Source organism: Notolabrus celidotus, chromosome 16, assembly GCF_009762535.1.
Source record: "Notolabrus celidotus isolate fNotCel1 chromosome 16, fNotCel1.pri, whole genome shotgun sequence".
In the NCBI taxonomy this organism is placed as follows: domain Eukaryota; kingdom Metazoa; phylum Chordata; class Actinopteri; order Labriformes; family Labridae; genus Notolabrus; species Notolabrus celidotus.
Window position 1 is genome coordinate 14,972,130 of NC_048287.1, and position 16,286 is coordinate 14,988,415.

At 40.3% G+C, this 16,286-nt stretch overlaps 1 protein-coding gene across 3 annotated transcripts in view; it reads left to right on the forward strand.

The window, feature by feature from the left end:
- Positions 1-15,060, forward strand: part of cdk6 (cyclin-dependent kinase 6) — a 39,228-nt gene extending 24,168 nt beyond the window's left edge. For all 3 annotated transcript variants that reach the window (XM_034704109.1, XM_034704110.1, XM_034704108.1), the window contains 4 exons: positions 3,190-3,299; positions 11,422-11,472; positions 11,746-11,881; positions 11,997-15,060. In XM_034704109.1, coding sequence (XP_034560000.1) covers positions 3,190-3,299; positions 11,422-11,472; positions 11,746-11,881; positions 11,997-12,149 — 450 coding nt within the window. In that variant the 3' untranslated portion in view covers positions 12,150-15,060. The remainder of the gene's footprint in view (positions 1-3,189; positions 3,300-11,421; positions 11,473-11,745; positions 11,882-11,996) is intronic.
- The last annotated feature ends 1,226 nt before the right edge of the window (positions 15,061-16,286 follow it).

Sequence of the window (16,286 nt, forward strand, 5' to 3'; positions counted from 1 at the left end):
CCACACTGTGTGACACGTTTGTTTACCGTTATAAACATGGACACTGTATTCTCTGAGATTTAGTACTTCCCATGACCACTCTGGTTTAGGGAATAATGTTTTCTTTGATCAAGGAAAGTTTATTAGGGACACTTTAAAAAATGTATTGAGTGGGAACAAGACGTTCTGAGGTCATGTGTCACGAACAAAGTAGGGAAGTGAGAAATTAGAAAAGTCTGACTCATGATTTGTCAATATTGTTTGTTTTCTTTTTGATATTCTTTGACAAAAAAAACAATACAAACAAGGAAGAGTACTAATTGCTTTATATTGTAATGCAAACCAAACAAGAGAGTAACTTATAATAGATACTAAAGAGAGCTCTCTAAAGTGCAAATTGTCAGGGTCTCATTTCAGTTTGAAACAAACCTTATATCATCTTTCTTCCTGTGTGTCTGCAGGTGCATGCATGTGTGATATAAATGTTTGAATCTGCAGTTGTGGGCATGTTTTCGAATAACTCTACGTTGCAGTGCAACGGATGTACTCTGAGCTCTAGGTCTGTGGTTCTTCCTAGAAGGCTCTACGTGTCAATGCGTGCGTGTGTGTTCATATAAGCCCTGATTCTCGACACTGCAGTGCTATAAACTTGAAGTGCATGAGTCTGCAGCTGCAAGTAGACGCTCTTAGGGTTATTAATCACTAATGCATCAGTGATCAGTTTGAAATATGATGTGTTAGACTATGTCTATGTATGGTGGCTGAACATTTGTTACAAGGTGAAAATGAAGAAAGTTGGGTATAATATCTTCATAATGTGTCAGAAATGCAGCTCTGATTATTATTATTTTTGCTAAAAAAAGGCATTTTGTTGCCTGACCAAATCGGCTGCTGTGCAACTTCCATTCATGATTTTCTCTGAGGTTTCACTGTTCTAAAAAATCTTCAATGACCCAAACAGTCAGTCTGTTCATTCTCTGAGCATGTCTCATTTTTGGTCACATTACTCAGCTGACACATCTCAGCCAACTAGCCTCAACTTCCTTTATATTTCCACTTAAGCAGGAAGCAGGAGATGAGAAAGTAACACACATCTGCTTAGACCGGCCCCCGGCTCTATTAATAGTGTCATTCAGTTTTGAAGGGGAGACTGTGACTGAACTTTTTATTCCTCCTATCAGACTGTGAGAGTTAAACACTTCTGTGATTTGAGCTAAATGCTAGTTCTAACCTGTTAATGTGGGCATAGTCACAATGCTTGCATTCAGATGTTTGACATTACATTTACCTGAAGTTCATGCTGTGAATGGTGCAGTGCTACTTCACAGCTAGAAGGTTCCTGATTCAGATCTTGGCTTGGGCATGTCTGAGTTGAGTTTGCATGTTGTCCCACACATGCATGGCTTCCCTCTGGGTACTCTGCTTCTTCCCACAGTCCAGATACATGCTTATCAGGGTAATTGGTGACCCTAAATTGCCCATTGGTGAGCATGTGAGTGTGTCTGGTTGTTTGTCTTCATGTCATTTCTGTGATGGACTAGGGACCTGTCCAAATAGTCCCTGACTCTCACTAAATGACAGCTTGTATAGGCTCCAGCCCACTTTGACCCTAAACTGGATAAACAGTCTAGATAATAACACATGGATTGTCTAATTCCAGGCTGCTAGCATGCTAATATTGACCCTGGGAATGGTTTTGTTTAGCTTTTAGTCCTAAAACAAGTTATAAGATAAAAAGGCAAGACCTAAAGTTGAACTACAGAAAAGTTCAACAATTACTGCGTCTTTTTACTTTCACAATGAACTCTGCATCTGCATAGTATTGGTGACTGGGCCTGCTGGCTTAGGTGTTACATCGACAATTACAACTATTGCAGCATGTGAGAGCCCAAAGTTATCAGAATATCCTCTGGGGACCTTGCTTGTTGTTGACAAATTTTACAGTGATTTGTTCAATAGCTGTTAAGATATTGATGACACATGAACTTTGTGTTAAACCTCAGGTTGGAGATACAGAAAATGTTAGTGGACAAACAAAACAAGTAGGGTTCATACTGTAGGGACCATGAATGCCTGTGACCAATTTTAAAGCTGATCACTGAACTGTTTTGGAAATGTTTTGGTGTCAAACAAATTGGCAGATCAGCTGACAAACCAGCAAAAGTCACATTGCTAACATGCTAAACTGCAGTAAAAGAAAAAGATATTCAGGACTTTTTAAAACAAGGATTTAAACAAATAAACATGTGAAACTGCAATCATCCAGCAACATGCAGAAACATGGCTTCTCCAAAATAAGTCAATAAGTCACTTGGTTGCTGATTCAAACTGACATCTCAGGAAGGTGACCAGATTCCATTTGTTTGCCTCATATTTGGCTATCTACACCCCATGAAGACCAGTGCTTTCATATTTTACCAACAGACACGTGACCAACACCCAAAACCTCCGTGGATCGTTTCCAAGTTCTCCCACATAAGAGTCCAATCCAGTTAATACAGATATCTAGGTGACTGCGAACTCTTTTTGCTTATACACATTCGCCTCAGTCTCTTAAGGTCCAGATAAGCACTCTGTAGTGCCTGTGAGAGGAACTGCAGCCAAAAGCTGTTGGAAAAATCTGGAGTTAAGGAAAGCACCTGGAACCAGTCCACTCTCTTACTAAGGGTCACTGAGTTTTGTCTGGAGGCTTTCCCTACTGTAGCTGTTGCTGCTAACAATGCTGCTGCTTTCCTCCAGGTTATGACTAAACACTTATGCTCACAGCTCCCAGTGGAGTTCACAGGGAGAAATTTGGAAACCATGACTTCTGTGAAGTGGCACAAAATGACTGCTGTTATACTTCAGGTGGAGGTTGTTGATGCATGAGAGGAAATGTATTTAAAGAATAATACACTTAGGAAGGTGGAGGGGTATAGGAGTGGGTGTTGATATTATCAACGATGGGCAGCACACTATCTCTTAACATACATGTGACATCTGCCAAGCTAAATCCAGTGCAACATTGTAATGTTTAGAATGCTAATAGAAAACCTGTGGACACCTGCTTATGTAGAATATACAGCATCATGCATAGATTGCAGTTGAAAGTCTGTGATCTGGGCACACCATACTGACAAGAAAAACTACACACTAGAAATTGGGTACAATTTGTGCCCTTGTCTTTTTTGTTGAACTTCTTAACATTTTTCTATATTGTGTGTGTTGTAGGTGGTGACATTGTGGTACAGAGCCCCCGAAGTGCTGCTGCAGTCCAGTTATGCTACACCGGTGGACCTGTGGAGCGTCGGCTGTATCTTTGCTGAGATGTTCAGGAGAAGGTGAGAGCTTCAAAGATAGTTAATCTGATGACTTCAACTTGCTGTAAATACAAACATTATGTAAATATATAGTCAATCAATCTTTATTTTTATAGCGCCGAATCACAACAAATGTTATCCCAAGACCCTTTACAAATAGAGCAGGTCCAGACCCAACATCAAGACAGGATAAGATCCAGTCCCATCTAACAGACAGGCCTCTAACTGATCTCATCTTAATCCACCATGAGCAGAGCACTTTGCAGCATTTAGCAAGTTACAGCGGCAAGGAAAAACTTCCTTTAGCAGGCAGAAACCTCGAGCAGAACCAGACTCATGTTAGACAGCCATATGCCTCAAATGAGTTGGGGTTGGAAAGTGGGGTTACTTCACCGTCAGAAAGAAAATGGAGGGACCAAAGATCGCACATTAATACCGCCAGTATTTTTTTTTTTTCTTTCTTTCAATGGTCTTTTTATTGAACAACAACACTCATGACAAAACACAAAAGCCCATGACAATTGACATACAGAAAAAACAGCCCCAGAATAGTTACAAACGATAAGGTAATGATCAGTTAGTCAAAAAGACAAAAAAATAAATACAATAAGATAATAATAATAAAAAAAACAGGACAAAAACAAACAATCAGTTATATAGTTCAGTTTTTATAAAAAGGAAAGAAGACTGGGTTGCGTTCAGCACGTCATCACAATTGAACAGTGATTAATGAATAATAGTAACCCCCCCACCCCGGCCCTCCCACCCCTTTCTAAATAATATAGAGTAACAAGGGATAAAGTAATATAAACTAAATATTTTAATGAATCAATCATTTTATAAATAATAATCAAATAAACAAAGCTGACAAAAAAACAATTTGAAGGCAGTGAATGCATACCTCCACCTTTTGCTTAGTCTTTCAGTCTAAGACCACTATATTGCCAGCCTTTTGATTGGATGGTAACGATAGCATTCCGAACACTAATTGGCAAAATTGTGCAGTTTGTTTTTTTTCCCCCTCCAAGTTGCAACACCTTGTACAACCGCATCCATCTTTTACATTCTTGTTGCCATTTTCGTGTCCGTTTTTTGTGGCCCCCCTTTTGTCCCTCTGTCCGATGATGTTCTCTCCACCTTGGCAGCATTTCTCCATTAGCACAACACCAGACCTGTTTGTTTCTGTGTTGAAACATAATGGACATGTGGGCAGGCATAAAATCTGGATGACTACACATCATTATTTTCTCAATCATCCTCCACTTCATCCAGTGTTGTACCATCCGTGTATCCTCACTGTGTTGTTTTCCATAAATATCACGCTTAACATCGCACCTCTGCAACTGACTTGTGCAGTGTAACATGTTTAGAAAAATCAACGGTCACACACTTGAGGTCTGCATCAGCACAATGTCTCGCCTGCGTACAACTAGGCCTTCTCAGCTCCCATATTGATCCTGTTGTGCCAGCACATGACTTCCACTTATACAGCGCTTACGGTAATTTGGGATTAAATAAGTGTCATGATATAAAACTGGTCAGAAATGTAAGCCAGTTTAACCAGCTGATGTTTGTGTCTTACCATGTGCTGCACGCTGTTGTCCCTTTCCAAGCTCTTTTTTTTATTACAGAGGTTTTCACAGGTCATGCATGAAATACCTGCGCCCTTTAGTGATGGGTTTACCACATTTGCTATTTAAAGAGCAGATAATGATCAGTGACCCACAGGGAAGTAAACATAGTGTACACACACATTCACATGCTCATATCCTTGTGACCTGGTGTATTTTTAGCTTGTATCACTTAAAGCCAATCTTTGTTTACTTTATAGTTAAAATTTTTGAGAACGGCTACAAAACATGCAGTAAGGTGAGATCCCACTGTATGTGAGTTTTTGTTGATGCCACAAGAAATCCACAGTTTTACTTTCAGTGAGTTTTTTCAGTCTATCAGTTATTTGGGTGTTATACTTCTCCTCCGATTACACCTGTCAGATGCTGTGTGAGCAATCACATTTCAGTTGGCTTATCAAACCATTACAGTAGTGATGGGTTAGGCTGCTGTGGTTGCAGAATACAAGTCAAGATTCTGCTTCTTGGTTGTAGGTATTTGTCAGTTTGTGGTCTAACGAACTTTGCACACTGGAGAGACAAGCTAATAACGGACCATTTCTCCAAAATAAGAAAGGTTCAACCACATGCCTTTGGGGAAGGAAGATAGTATTTCAGCCCATGAGGGCACATTAAATCATCAACACATCCATCTATTATTGATATCTATGTCTCATGGTGCGTCTAACTGTCTTCTAATGATCAGGAAGCTGGGGTTCAGCCAGTCTGTAGTCGTGTGCTTCGGAGATAAGAACAGTGTTTCTGAGGTAGGGCAGGGTGCCAGGAGGAGCAGCCCTGCTTCTAATTTATGCTTCCTTCCTCAACCGTCCTCCAACCCCAACACGCACAGCTGCACGCAGCAACCCACGCGGTGCACAAGGGGGCTCAGGGGGGATATAAAGGCTGTGGTAACACAGGGGTGACACAGGGTGAAGTGGCTGTTGCACTGTAAACCATACGACGTTGCTGCATCTCTCACCACTTTGTCCTTTTAAACAGTGTTGGTGAATGTCAGCTCCAGGTCATGTGTTCAAGATGGGTGTGCTAGACTGCCGTAAAATGGTGACACATGACAACTTTGCATAATGTGGGGATAATATCTATACTTCATAGTACTGCTGAATCTACAGATTATTTCCATTATTGATGAATCTGCCATCAATCAGGGATTAATTGATTCTTAGTTTAAACTTGAACGTACAAAAATAAAAAGGTAATCGCATACTCAGTCTCCTTAACCCAAGATTCTTTTGTTTACTACTTCTTTGGTTTACTATATTTAACAATTTAGCTCAAAAATTACTTGACTTAACTTCTGCTACAGCTACAATAGAAAGCAACATACCTTCTTTTCTAGAAAAATGATTAATTGATTTATTGTTGCAGGTTGACTTTATTAGAACAAGCCAACACAGGGGTACTAGTGTCACTTTGTTTTGTAACAAAACCACTGCTCATATATTACAGTGATTTATTACATAGCTCAGATATGTGAAAAAAACAGCTGCTGTTCTGCTGAGCTTAATGTTTTACATATTTCTCTCTCTGTCAGCTATAGATAATAAAGCGATGACCACCTTTTTCTTTCTTTCACTATCAGGGTGTCGGTATCGATAAGAGGTAGAACTGAGGGTTTCACTTCAGCCTTTCAGGTGCTCACTGAGCAGTCTTAGTTCTCCAACCATTTCTCTCCACTCCCTTCTAGCCTTTACTGATTTCGGTGTCTTCATATCCGAGCCGGAAAGTCAATTAATCAGCAAGTCGACAAAAAAATAAACTATTTAATGAATCGTTCGGTTACAATCACTTTCCAAACATAAACAGTGTGCCCTGTCTTAGGTTTAGAGACGCTTCGTTGTGGATTTTCTGCTTTGGGTTTTTCTTTTGTGACAGTAAAGTCAGGTTTTCTTTGCTGGCCGTAGAATTGTGCAGTATCAGATTTTTTGCAATGTCCTAACTTTTTAGGTCAAAACAAATGATCAAGTAATACAGAAAGCTCCAAGTGATTAAAATATAAGGGAAAATGATAAATAGTGTTAAACATACTTTGTTGTAAAGACAGGATCTAACATACACCAGAATAGGATTCAAAAGTGCCAACCATTTGTATGTCTACCTGATGAGCCAGGTGTTGGATCAAATATCAGATTTGTTTGAAAAACAGAAAAAAAATCTCTTTCAGTCAATCTCCACATAGGTCAAGTTTAGACATCTGCAACGTTATGGGAATCACATATTGACTCATGATAGGATACTGATAAGATATGATAGATGAACTAATAGATATAGTGCAAGACAATCAAATAACGATACATCACCATGTCTGATTAACTTAAGAATACAAAAAGGCAAAGAGCATGTTGAGATATTTATTCACTGCACATTGGTTTGCTTACATTGAGATGAAACAGTGTGCATGTTTTTAAACCCTAAATTTACCAAGCTTGAGAACAACTGTAAATTAATGTAAAAAACAAGGCACAATTAACATGAAAACCACACGTCAGTGTTAGACAGACATCCAGCTTGTGTACATCATTTTATTGCTTTGACTTAAAAGCATCATACACATATTTTCATGGTAACCTGAATGACTGTGACAGCTACAGTGGTATTCACCATGATTTAAAAAAAATACAGTCGAAAATATACCATTGCTTTCAGTAAAACTTCATATTCACGCTGGCATAAGTCTCATGCGTCATGCTAGTTAGCAGCACGTGGACGTCACGTGCCAATTAATGCTCAATTTACTGACACCTAATGGGAATTTCACTGTCAGAAAATTGAGCAGTAATTGGCACGTGACATCCACGTGTTGCAGGTGAGTGAAACTCTCTTTGCAGGCGGTAGTGCATCCTCCGCCTTTCCTCTCGTTTTGGCATACTGAGCTAGAAACGTTTTTGGTTTTGAAAATAACTAGCTGCTCTGAACTTCTTAAAGATGTCCGCATATTATGGTTATATCTGGGTAATATGTCACTGTCGTCTTCTGTTACTTTGCCGCTGTCAACTTCTTCTTCGTCCAATCAACTTTTGTTCAAGTGCCGCTCATTCATGTTGTTGGTGCCACCATGAGGGGTCATGTAGTGGTGTTGCAGTGACTCAAGTTGGAAAGGGGAAAGGGAAATCTAGTGGGTGGGTTAGGGTTAGGGTTAGTGAAAATATCAATATTTGGCTCTGGCGTAGCGATAACTGTATCACACTAGTCAGGACAGCTATACATAACCGTGTTGATACTTGTCCCACTCTTTTGTGCAACACAACAGTTTAGTTTAGTCATTTGCATTGAGTACAATAAAGGTTAAGAGATTTGATATACCTCAGTCTAGTGTCATTGAGGCGAATAGAACACATCATGTGCAGCAGTAAGATAATTTCATGACTGCAGCTTTTAAATGTTAAAAAGACTTTGTAACATGTCAGTTTGTGCTCCTCCTACTTCGCCCTGTTCCATACAGTGAACCTGTAAAAGCAGACACAATCTGAGATTGACTATCCCTTTTCTGATAGCAGCAAGCTGTTTGTGTGTGTGCGTGCGTGTGCATGTGAGTGTGTTGTCTAGGGTAAGGTACTTCTCTCACCCTGACACAATAAGCTGTAAAAAGCTTTGGTGTGTGTGTGTGTGTGTGTGTGTGTGTGTGTGTGTGTGTGTGTGTGTGTGTGTGTGTGTGTGTGTGTGTGTGTGTGTGTGTGTGTGTGTGTGTGTGTGTGTGTGTGTGTGTGTGTGTGTGTGTGTGTGTGTGTGTGTGTGTGTGTGTGAGTGTTTTCACAATCTGGCACCTGTCCAACTTTGCCTTGAGGCGGAAGGAGAAGCTGAGTCCTTTGATGGCCATGAACAGAACATACTCTCTCTCTCCTTCTCTCCCTCTCTCTCTGCAGGTGATTAAGATGGCTTTTTAAAAGGCCACCTGTTAGAGATTAAAGGGCACCTGGGAGAAGTGGTGAAAGAAGGCAGGAGAAAGCATGATTGAGGGAAAGTGCAGAACAAGAGACAACGAGAAACACCGTTTATTGGTTTGCAGTGCTGTTGAATTTGAGATTATGATCGTTGACAGCTCGGGTACAAGGAACCAGACATGCCCACAGGTGGTTTGATTACTTTGCGAATAGCAGGTATCTAAACTGAAAGAGCACATCTGCATGTTCATCTGTCAGCCCCATGTCAGGGACAACCCCAGATCACCCTGTCACCTCATGCTGCAGGTCAGAAAAGTGCAAATCCAACCTCAAATAGTTCGCTCGTATGACTCATAAAACATCAAAGTTTTTCCCCAAAGCGACGTCCCCTCCTCTTTCCACTTTCATCATCAAACCAGCATTGTTTGAAAAAAACAGTCTTTTAATGAGTGTCTACTGTAGCCAGAGTGGTTGGGAACTTGTCGTCAAAGGAATCTGAGCAAATATCATGCAAGTCTGCATCTGCATGACTGGAATGATGTAGGGGTGAGTCACACTTAGAGTGAATAGGGAAGAGAGAGCGCCTGCTTGTTGACATTCCTCCAATCAAAAAGGTTGAACAAGTTGTGTTAATGGTGCGGGACAGGCCCAACATCCGTGTTGACTTTCTCACAGTTTGCAACTCAATTGATAAATCCTCAAACACGTGCGTGTGCACGCGTATTTGTGTGTGTGTTAACAAAACGCACTCTATGTACAGTAAACCCAAGCTTGACACACTTTCACGTCTGTGCTGTTCAAACTGGCACACATAAGTGGAGACACACGTAAGTACACACTTCTTTTCTCTCTCTCTTCTCTCTCTGTTTTCCACCCAGACTGATTGACGCTCTCACGTGCAAACATGCACACACACATTCCAGAGGTTGTCTCAGTGGAATGGGGGACAGAGTCGGCACTAAGGGAAGCGTGACTCAGCTGCCTGTCCCAACCCTGTCCCAGGCCTTTCCACAACCACCAGTCTTTGTGTGAATATATATGTGCACATGCAAATCTTTTGTGTGTGCACATTTGTGCAACCTCACTGTCTTTACTGTGTGAACATGAGCCTTTGCACTCCTCTGTTGACTGTGTGAATGCCAGTGGCTGGCTCCATGTGAATCCAGTTATCCCCCCTTATAACAAACCAACAAACCACTTCAGGTTTAAAAATGGACCTCTTGGAATTATCAGCCCTACTTGTTTTGGCATGATGACTTTGCTGTAGGTGATTTTTTTTTCTTCTTCTTCTTCTTCTTTTGCAACAGTCAGAACTGGCTTGGTCTGATCTTCAATGGCTTTCAAAACCTCAGCACAGTGCTTCACCCCAAAAGACCTGCATGAGTGGTGTGATCCTCGCTCCTCGCTCACAGTCAGATGTTTATAGCAGAGTTTTTGGCAATACAGGAACACAGCGAGATCGATTAGTTCAGGACACCAGTTGTGAGTAATCAAAACAGACTCTGTTTGTCAGTTCCACTTCCTAGCCATAGCATGTGACAGAGGCTTTGCTATCACAGTCAAAATGTGAAAAAAAAATACCCCTGTGTGAGTAATTTCCCAGTCTGTGTGTCTGTAGGAAAGTGTGGGTGTTGAGCTATGCAAAGCTTCCTGCAAGTGGGAAAACACAGGGAGCACATGGTGGCCGGCCAGTCTGTTGACTTCAGCTGAGAGGAGAGCACTTAAACTGTGCTGAGGCCTGGAAACACACAAGCTCACCTATGTGACAATATCCTGCGTTACGTTGACATCTGCTGGTGACTGATCATTTTTGAACAAGTGGAAAATAAAAAAGGGCTGTTGTCTTTTCTTACTCATGTATTTTGCAGTGTTACTTTGTAAGTAACACATTTAGAAGAGTCCTTCATTTAGAGAAGTACTCTTATGGCGTCGTACAGTTAGAGGAAAGTGCTCCTTTTAACAGCAACACCTCCTTGTTTCCTCTCAGAGGAACTTCAGCAGAAAGGTCTAGATCTCAAACTTCTTCTCTCTTAGAATAATCCAACTTTTCTTTCACACACCTCTCCCTCCCACTTTCCACACACAGAGCAAAAACACCCACTCATACACACATGAGGGATAAAAAGCCTTTTTCTGTGCTGTGCGGCAGCCGGCAGCCTTGTGCCGATGATGACTACTGGAATTTGTGTGGGTGCCAGCGCAGGCATGGCCGCCCACGGGCATCCAAAGACGGCCAAAAAGCCACAGGAACCACCAACAGGCCTGCTGCCGCTCTCCTCCCTCCTTTCATCCTTCCTTCCTTCCCCTCACCCCCTCCCTTGTCAGTGGTACTACCAACTCTGCTCCACAATCCTAACATGAGATGGAGCTGAGAGTGTGCGGCTTCTTCACACGCTCACATCAGATTCACACATTTCTCTTTTCCTTGAGCCAAAAGTGTAGACCTTGGGGCTGTTCGTCTGCAGGTTGTGGGAATTAGGACTCAGATTTAGCTAATATTTATGTGAAGATGATGAATGCATTTCATTTTTCTCTCTATCGCTATGGTTTGTGTGCAGGATTATTTACGAGGTCACAAGCAAATGTAAATGTTTCATCAGCAGCAATCAAACTGTGTTTTTTTTTCTTTCCCAGACCGCTATTTCGAGGAAACTCAGATGTTGATCAGCTGGGAAAGATTTTTGAGTAAGTATTATTGGCTGGATTCCTCTTACAGCTCCTGAAGTCCAATATGTTGTACATAAGAAAGAGTGTTGGGAAAGTTTGTGATGTCATGCATTAAAGCTCTTTAAACATTATTGGATTTGGACAGTTAAAAGTTCCTTAAGTTAGATTGTGGGATAAAGTTAAAGCACCCAAACTATCAGTTGCTACAGCTAAGCTAAGCAGGATTAGGAGAGTGAGGTAATTCTGCACATACTGCTGGTGAAAACACTCATGATCATTATCCACCTGCAGTGTTGTCGGGGTTCCTTCAGTAGAAGACTGGCCCCAAGAAGTGGCCCTACCACAGAGTGCCTTCACCCCTCGGCCCCCTAAGCCGATAGAGGACTTGGTTCCAGACATGGACGAGCAGGGACGGGCACTCTTACTGGTGAGTAGTGCAAGCCTGTATTTTGTCTATCACCGTACACTCTCTATATTCAAATACTGCAGTTGTATCTACTTTATTTAAATGTTTAACTCATTATTTCCTCTGTTCCTCGTAGCTGTTCCTCGCCTTCAACCCCTCCAGGAGGATATCGGCCTTCGCAGCACTGAGCCACCCGTACTTTCAAAGTGTGGACAGCCTCAGTCGGAGTGTGTACGCGGCCCAGCCAATCCCCAGCAACAAACCCACCATGGAGGAGAGGAGAGCCTGATGGTCCTCCTCCTCCACTTTGAATCCCATGCAGTGTCTATAAAGAGTATTCACAGTGCCCCTCCTTAGTGTGTTTCATGTTTGATTGTTTTTACTGTGTTAGTGTTCATTAAGCTTGTTCGACACTGATTAACAGACTTAAAGGCAAAGTAAGAATCCTGTAGAGGCTGATAAGACATAAGTGAAATAAACTTCAAGTCAGTGTTGAGTTAATGTAATTAAATCTGTAGCAGCTTTTGCATCCTTTGTGAAAGAGCTCAACCCTCTGTCAAGTGTGCATTGTTAGCCTCACTGGATGACAGTTTCCACTTGATTGGATTGAGGTCTGGATTATCATTTGGTCATTTGATAATGCTCACTTTAGGCTTTGGAGAAAGTCTGCCTCGAACACTGCAGCAGATTTTTCCTTCAAATTCCTCAATAATGCTACATTTATTTCACCCTGTTGTCACACAGCTTCCAGGGACTGCTCTACAATGACATACTACCAACACAGAGAGTCTACATGTTTGTAGAAAAATACAACTGAAATGTCATGATGATTTTTGACATTTTCTCTCTCTTTGCCGCAGTTGCTATAAGCTTAGAATCTCACATTTCAGAGGGAACCCTCGTTGTCTTTTAGACCTATCTGTATATATTTTTTCTTTGACTTGAAAAAGGTTTTGCTGGCATATCAGTGTCAAAAAAGCTTAATCAACTGTGAGTGTACATAAAAACAAAAAAACATGAGACACACCAAGGGGGAATATTTTTATATTTTCAACGTTCAAAGCTCGAGGAAACAAAAGTGAGGCTGAAAATGGTGTCAAGAACTATGGCACCCCCCTGAAAAATGCACAAAAGCTCTCCTCCTTCCATGAACTGATGGATTGTAATTGCTGCTTTTAGGTTGTTATGATTGACTGTAAACAATGCAAACAGTCATTGTCTGCTAGAAGTGAGCAGGAGGCCAGTGACCAGCTTCCAGGAGCCCTCTTTCCCGGGGGGAGCTGGACCATACAGGAGCCTGTGTGAACATCATGGACCTCGCCTGCCTATTATGCTCACGTTGTTTGTTTGTATGATGAGCAGACACACAGAATCAGCCATCTCACAGATATGTACACGACATTTACCGTGTGCACCACCACTGTCCTAAGCACGTTCACGTATACACCTTACTGAAACATTATTGGGCATCACATGCCAGCCACTCACTGCCATGTTGTGACTTATCATTCCATTTCTTCATGTATTTTATTGCTGCCACCTTGAGGATGTCCTGAGGAACTGCAGACCAGTAGCGGGATTCTAATGGTTTCTGCAATCTTCAAGGAGCTTTTCATAACGGGCTGATCAGCGCTGAGACAATGATGAAAGAAGCTTTTCTAAAAACGTTCCTGCCACTCACTCTGTGTTTTTTAACTTTCTTGTCAGCCGTCACAGGCTTTTATCATTTTAAAATACAATGATTATTTACTTTCCTAATGATACAGTAATGTACAGGCTTGCAATAGGTGGAAAAAGTCCCACCAGCACTATTCCACATGAATACATTCGGCACAGAATAGCATTGCCAATATTATGTATTTAATTTAAATTTTATTGACAAGTCTTATATGCTTGTTTTCATCAAGTTGTTACTTGATTTATTTTTTATTTTTACAGATTCTGGGGAACACAACATTCAGAAAACAGTGACACCAACTCCAGATGATGACAGAATATGTGTAAGAGTAGTTTGACAAAGTGAGGAATGTATTGAGGATAGGTATTGGTACTGTACAGTATATAGTGCTAAGTGCAAGCTCTAATGATAGAAATCTTTTGATACGTGCATTGTCAGCCCATAGATATGTTGTAAAATGGATAGATGTAGAGTAGTGAGGGTCAGCGGAATGTTGTATGGCAAGAGAATTTTGCCTTTTGGAAATGTTGGGTGGGCTCTGTGGGTGCTTGTTGAATTTTAATCTGCTTCGGATTGAGAGTGACTACGAACTTTACAATAATGCACAAATATTTTGTGTACATTTTTCACTCTTTATTTTACAGTCGTGTCCCGTCATATTTAGTTATTACCAGCAAAGACAGAGCAAGTTATGCAGAGTTGTATTTTTGTATCTAGTAGTTCTTGCAGAACAGTAACATATTTTAACACTGGTTTACGTTTTCTTAACAGGTAGTGCTGCTAGCACACACACACACAGACGCACTCTCTAACTCTCTCAGGTTCTTTTAAAGGACGTCCGAGTCTTTCGGACACAGTTTGCACATCTTTGGGCTACTAACTGACCACATCACTACTCTTTCAGGTTTCCTTTCAAGCTGTTCCATGATCATATCATTGATCAAAGTCTACTGTCATTCCTATTTATCAATCTTATGTTACTGTAGTCATTACTGTCTAAAGATAACTGCCTGTATCAACTGTTTTTATCAGCTACTTTTAATTGTAAGATGGCGAACACAATATAGATCATGTATAATTGCTTGACTAAGCACTGTGTGAATTTTTTATTTGATAACTCATGACTCATATCTGGTGTCAGTGATGCATACAATGCAATGAAAGCTCCAAATACTTACGGCATAGGGGTTTACAATTACATGACTGCTTTTGTTTCATTACACTTGATACAATCACTGTATACTTTTTTCATAATCTAACCAGGTTTAAACACATTTCAATCTCAAAAGATAACACTTTATTCAACTGTTAAACCTAAGAAAGCTTCAATGTGTTTAAACCAGTGTCACCTAAACCAACTTTAAACTCAAATTACACATGTTCCTGTGTCACATTGTTTTTAGCAGATGAAAATGGATGCTAGAAAAAAACACAATCATGGCATTATACTTATGTATGATTGCTGGCGTTGGTGTCCTATTATTGTGTTACACCAATTGAATAAAAAGCAGCTTTTTCAGAATATTGTTTTGGACTCATTTCAACCATTAAATGAATTATTCTTGAAGATGTGTAGGCAATTGTGAAAGTAATGAGGGACTATAAGATGCAACACAACTGCTGTTGTAATTTTTACAACAATAACAGTCTATTCTCTATACTCTATGCTTTCATTTAATGCCAGCAACAGAATATTTTTTAATAAATACTTTTTATATCACTGAATGAGTGTTATCAGTCTGATTCACTATGGATAAGTTCAAATATCAAAACTAGACCATGTACTGTAAAGAGAATTGGTTAGGGACATAACACCATTGTCAAATGTTTTATTCATCATTCAACACAGCCACAGCAACAAACCGACCAAATGTTTTGAGAGACTTACTGAAAAGAACAAATTCAAATGTGGGCGTAGGTTGTAGTGTTTTTTAAGACACCAACATACAATCAACCAAATGTAACTAATTTGCAGTACATTTAAACAAAATAAAAAATAAAAGATGCACAGCATAGTGTTCTGTATACAGTATAAAAGGCTCAATAGAATAACCAGAAGCAAGAAACGAGGTTAGACAAAAGTCCAGTTGTCGTGTTCTAAATTAAAGCCAGAGAGCTATCTAAATAATATACGTTTATTTGATCAATCAGGTCTATTCTTTTTATTATCTGATTAAACATTACTGACAGACTAACAGGTAAGAGATAAGCATTGGTGGACAGTAACTAAGTAAATGTAGCCTACTTGAGTATTATTTTTGGGGGATACTTATTAATTTTGCTCCACTAGCCTACATTTAGAAGACAATTATTGTACTTTTACTCCACTAAATTTCTATCAGTGCTCTAGTTACTCACTACTTTTGCTTTGAAGTCAGCTCATGAATTTCTTTCTCTTTTCTGAAATCTGATCCCAAAGACAGTAAAATGTGTTTGTGTAGTTCTGTTTGTCTCAGTGGTTTAGCCTTACCTGTATATCGTATAAACACAGAGCTAATGTCACTCAGATCAGGCAGTTCATTTAGAGGTGGTAATGATGGCTGTAATTCTCCTCATGAGCACCCATGGTCATATCTTCAGCCTGCGTTAGAGGTTTTGAAATGAAGAATGATACGTATCGTGTGAAATGTTCTCCTTGTTTCCCACTCTGCCCAAACAAACAAAAATTCCCTGTCCAACCTGAGAAAGTGTGCTGAGCTATGTAACATTTGTTTCATTCCAGATGAACATTTTCTGTTTTTATTCCAT